General features: G+C 33.2%; 1 protein-coding gene across 1 annotated transcript; it reads right to left on the reverse strand.

The window, feature by feature from the left end:
* Positions 1-3,095: 3,095 nt before the first annotated feature.
* On the reverse strand, positions 3,096-4,835 carry LOC105762808 (caffeoyl-CoA O-methyltransferase). Its single transcript, XM_012580713.2, has 5 exons — positions 4,515-4,835; positions 4,311-4,390; positions 4,065-4,209; positions 3,844-3,975; positions 3,096-3,744 (listed from the first exon to the last, which is right to left on the reverse strand). The coding sequence occupies exons 1-5, from the start codon at positions 4,818-4,820 to the stop codon at positions 3,451-3,453; spliced, it is 957 nt and encodes a 318-aa protein (XP_012436167.1). The 5' UTR covers positions 4,821-4,835; the 3' UTR covers positions 3,096-3,450.
* Positions 4,836-5,042: the final 207 nt, after the last annotated feature.

Genomic DNA, 5,042 nt, shown 5'->3' on the forward strand with positions numbered 1-5,042 from the left:
TATTAACCAAATTAGATAAGAACAGATGCTCAGATCAATCTACCATCACACCAAATACACACTGAAGTGCTAATCGGGCATAATTGCACTGATCCCAGCAACCACACCAGAATACACTCGTACCCTAGGGTATTTGAGTTGGTGATACGTTCTCGACCCCCAAGGTATTAGAGAACTATAACAGCATAGTGTTGAATCTCCCACCTATCAGTATGGACCCTATGGCATGCCAACTATACCTGTGACTCTATCTGACAACGTTAATAGGGTAAATATCATCAAGTATATATATAGGTATATTCATTCAACCAACTGATTATAAATCACCCAATCAAGTATATACGTACCTGTCGAAACATTCTTATTGATAGTCAATCATTCCCGAACATATATCAATTCAAACATATATATTTAATTATTTAATGAACTTGAGTTATAAGAGCACAAACCAAAATATCTATTCGTCGACGGCTTTGGATTTTCCTTTGTCCCGGGATGGTCCTGCATCATCTTCAACTATGAAATTAAATTTGAATACGGAAAATTCATTAATCACACATTATATACATGAATGCATCTTATTCGATTTAGTCTCTATACACTCTAATATCCGAAATACTTGATTCCCACAATTTACTCAGTCAAATTTAAATCTGACTTAATAAATATAATACATGGACCCCCTACAACCTTTATTCATTAACAATCCTTAAAGTTTTTATTCTTTACAAATTAATCCCCATTTACACGAAATTAACTATATAATTTAAGCTTGATTCAAGCTTAATTTAACAATTTTAACATATTCTATTATAATCTTAACTTAATAGTCAAGAACCCATTTCTATCAAGCCTAATTTCATCATCTTTTAACAACAATTTGATTAAAACTCAATAATTAAAGGCATGTACTATTAAGCTTAGATGACTAGAATTCTACAAAATCAAGGAAAAGCTTAATTACCTTATCAATTTGGACCAAATTCTTAATGAAGAAGAAAAACAAACTTTCTTCTTTCTTCAAATGTAGGGACAACAAGCTTAAGGAAAAGATGGAGTTTTTTCTCTCCCACTAACTTGCACATATATATAGATATACTTAGATTAATAATTTAATTAAGCTTAACTAATCCCATTTAGTTAATTAACATAAAACTATCACTTAATATAAACCATATTAATGACAATGGATGACTTTAATCATAACACTCCACTATCTCAACATTAAAGTTGGTCTAATTATTCTTTAGTCCTTAGTTTAATTGCCATTTAAGGCACTTTCCAATTTAGAAATCAATTTCCTTTCATTTTATTCACTAATCAATTTAGTCTCTATACTATTTTTATTAACCGATTTAGTTCAATAACACTTAATAATACTACTTTCCCATCTGTACTTGACTCATAATTATTCTATTTTAATTATCTACTAATTCAACTCAATTAATTCGGTCTGAAACCGAATTTGTTGACACCGTTGAAAATTGGTCGTTACAAATAAATATTGAGGACTAAATTTGTTATTATACCAATAAAAGTTAAGCAAAATTGATGGAGAACATTACCGTCGTGATTAATCGTCCTTAGTTGTTTGCTTTTGAATTTGATAGGGATTAAATTACACCATTTTTTAGAGTGACCAATTTGTTTAATATTGAAATTGAGAGGGGCCATAGAATTCTTTTAAATTTTTATTTAAACCCAAAAGTTCCTCATTAATTTCTTTCTCTTGCCCACCTTTTCTTTAACCAGTTTTCTCAAAAAAACTACCGTCAAACCCAAATTTCAACCAAACTGTTGCCGCCGTCCACCGCACGCCACCGATCGTCAACCCAGAACATTGTCAAAATTCTCCAAAATCTTTGTTCGCACATCTTTCTTCATATTTTCCAATTAGTTTTTGTTAATAACGTTCAACAATCCTAGATTTAAAAAACAAACTTGAAACTTTTAGCCGCTCTAAAGGTCACCATTGTAATGTATGTTCTTCTCCTTTTTATCCTCTTCTTAATTTCTAAGTTTGAAGCAACAAAACCCAAAAATCTTCTTTTCTCATCCTCCACTAACCCAAATAAGACAATGTCATCTTCTTTTTCCTTTTCCTCTTCATCATCGTTGTCTTCCAATGATCCGATCGATGACCAACTCTTCGAGAATACTTGGCATTTATCAAATTAGTTCTTTTTCTTTTTTAGTTAGATTTGACTTTTAGCCCAAATTGTTTTTTAATGAAAATACGGATTAAAACATTAATTTTTAATATTGTTGGCGTAACAACTCGCATGGTATTTTATGTACGCATCATACTAACATAACACCATTCGTCTTATAACAAATAATTCAAAATTACAAAAATATAAAAATTAAAATTTTAAAAATATAAGAAGTTCATAAAAATTCAAAAGTTAGCATGGAGTATACTTAAATTGTCATGCAAGTTGTCATGTTTAAAAATATAAATTTATACTACTTAATTTTTATTTTATGTCTCACTATTGTAATGCACACGTAATATTATTACACTGGTAACTTGACATTGGTGTTTTAGGATGAAATGGTGTTAATTTATTTTATTTTAATTTAGGTTTTGTTTTTATTTAAGTTGTGTTTTGTTTTAATTTATATTGTAGCTAATGAAATCAATGATTTAGCTGAAGTTACATACCAAAAAGATTTTAGATTTATAAATATTTTTAAGTTTAAAATTCTTTAGAATTCTTTTATAAATATTGAAGACTAAATTTATTATTATACTTAGAAAATGGTCATTTTATCTGATCGTTACAAATTTAACAGAATTGGACTAAAAATACCTTGGGTTAGTTAAGAGACAGAAAAAAGAAGCATAATTAGATGAATTTTACCTTTAAATTTTTATACAATGTTTATATTAAATATTGCATCATGAATTTTAGCATATATATTTTGAATGAATGACCTTTATCAGATAAATTTTTGTGTTCATATATATAGATAAATAATATTTCCTAGGAGAAATTACGCTCATTATCGTCTTCTTCTTAGTGGTATAATACACCCATCCGGATGCGTCGAATTCATAATAAGCAAAAGTGGTTTTGCCATTAAAAGAGAGATTTTAAGAGAAAATTAAAAAGTTGATTACTGGAAGTAAAAACTGAGAAGTACCCGTTTCTGTCTGAATGAAACATAAAGTTTTTTCCTTTAGTGGTGGGTGGAAGGAAACCACGCAATTATACAACCAAGTTAGAACGGTCGCCCACCATGGTGTATAATACTGAGAATCATTATGATTCGATACGTCAGATCATGTTTAAAAAATATGGCATTCTTCAATCATCCACCCACCGTGCATTATGATAAAAATAAACATACACAATATAAAGATGAGGAAAGAAAAAGAAGGTGGGTGTCAACTTTTTTGTGCCGAATGTAAGAGGTGGGTCAAGCTTTGGTGGTGGTGAGGGTTGTTCATTTGACGCGACGGCAAAGGGTGATGCCATCACCAACCGGGAGCATGCAGATCTCAATCCTGGGATCAACAGCAAGAGCCTTGTTGAGTTCCATGACGAAGTCTCTGTAATACCTAACGTACTTCCTGAGAGGCGCATCGGGTGGTGCTACCACCGATCCATTCCATAGGGTATTGTCGTAGCCGATCAAACCGCCTACTTTCACCAGCTCAATTAGCCTCTTGTGGTAGTTTAGGTAATTGTCTTTATCAGCATCCACAAAGATGAAGTCAAAGGATCCGTGGTTCTTTTCCTGTCATTTTTTTTAAATTTTGTTTTTCAGCATAAAATTTAACTCGATTATTAACAAATTCTGAAGAAAAAAAAAATGGATTGGATTGTTGAAATTTACATCTTCCACTAATTGATCAAGAACAGGCAAAGCAGGGCCCTCTTTGAAATCAATTTTGTGTGCAACACCAGCCTTTTGGATTACTGGCAGACCCAGCTCGTAGTTTTCTCTGTTAACATCCATGGCTAAGATCTATATGAAAAAAAAAAAATAGACGGTAATGAGTTTCCCCTGTTTTTTAAATATGACTTGTTTTGGGTAATTTTCAATCAATTAACTACCTTTCCATCATCAGGGATAGCAAGGGCAGTGGCTAAGAGAGAATAGCCAGTGTAGACACCAATCTCCATGGTGTTCTTGGCATTGATCAACTTAAGAAGCATGTTCAAGAACTGGCCTTCATCGGCTGATGTTGTCATAAGGTTCCTGTTTCCACTCATTCCAATCAAGTCAAAAATGGGTAAAATCTTAATTACATAATCCAACTCTGAAACAGAAACTGGATCTGGGTCAATTAGTAAACCAACCATGGGTGCTTGGCAGTCAACTTCCTGAGCTCCTTCATGGGTTCAGGCTCCCTCGGATACACACTGGTCTCGAGGATATACTGCAAAACCAAAAACCCATCAATTAATTAAAAAAAAAACTAATATCAAATCATAGATCAAACATGAAATTGAAGATTCGAAATAGGCAAAGAAAGAATCTAATTGAAACATTGAAGATGATACCTGGTAAAGAGCATCACTTTGCAAAAGGCTCTTGTGGCCAACTTCCTGGTGCCTACCAGCCTGAGATTGCTGGTCTTGTGTATTGGTTGCCATTGCTAAAACCCTTGAAATGAAAAGCTTCTTTCTCTTTGCTTTCCTTTGTTTATGGACCTGAGCGAGTTTCAATTTCCTTTGAATTGGAAACCTGAGTGGAAAGAAGAAATGCAAAGGGGTTATATGAAGTCGAAAATCCGGGTTGGACCGCTTGCCACCCCGGTCGGGGGTTGGTGAAGTCCCAAATTGATCGAAAGTTGGACTGGGACCCATTCTCACCAGACAACCCCCAACTGTGGCACGGCAATTAGCATTGGTCGAAAGTAGGCCAACGAGTCATGACTCGATGATGGCTCAGTCAGGTAAATCCATGAATTATTCTTTACTTATGTTTTACCATCTTACCAAACTTGCAAGTAATTTTCTTATTGCGTTGTGCTATAATCCATTGTAAGGGATTGTGACCCAGGTGGGGTTGTATTAAAATCAATCGTT

Source organism: Gossypium raimondii, chromosome 12, assembly GCF_025698545.1.
Source record: "Gossypium raimondii isolate GPD5lz chromosome 12, ASM2569854v1, whole genome shotgun sequence".
NCBI lineage: Eukaryota > Viridiplantae > Streptophyta > Magnoliopsida > Malvales > Malvaceae > Gossypium > Gossypium raimondii.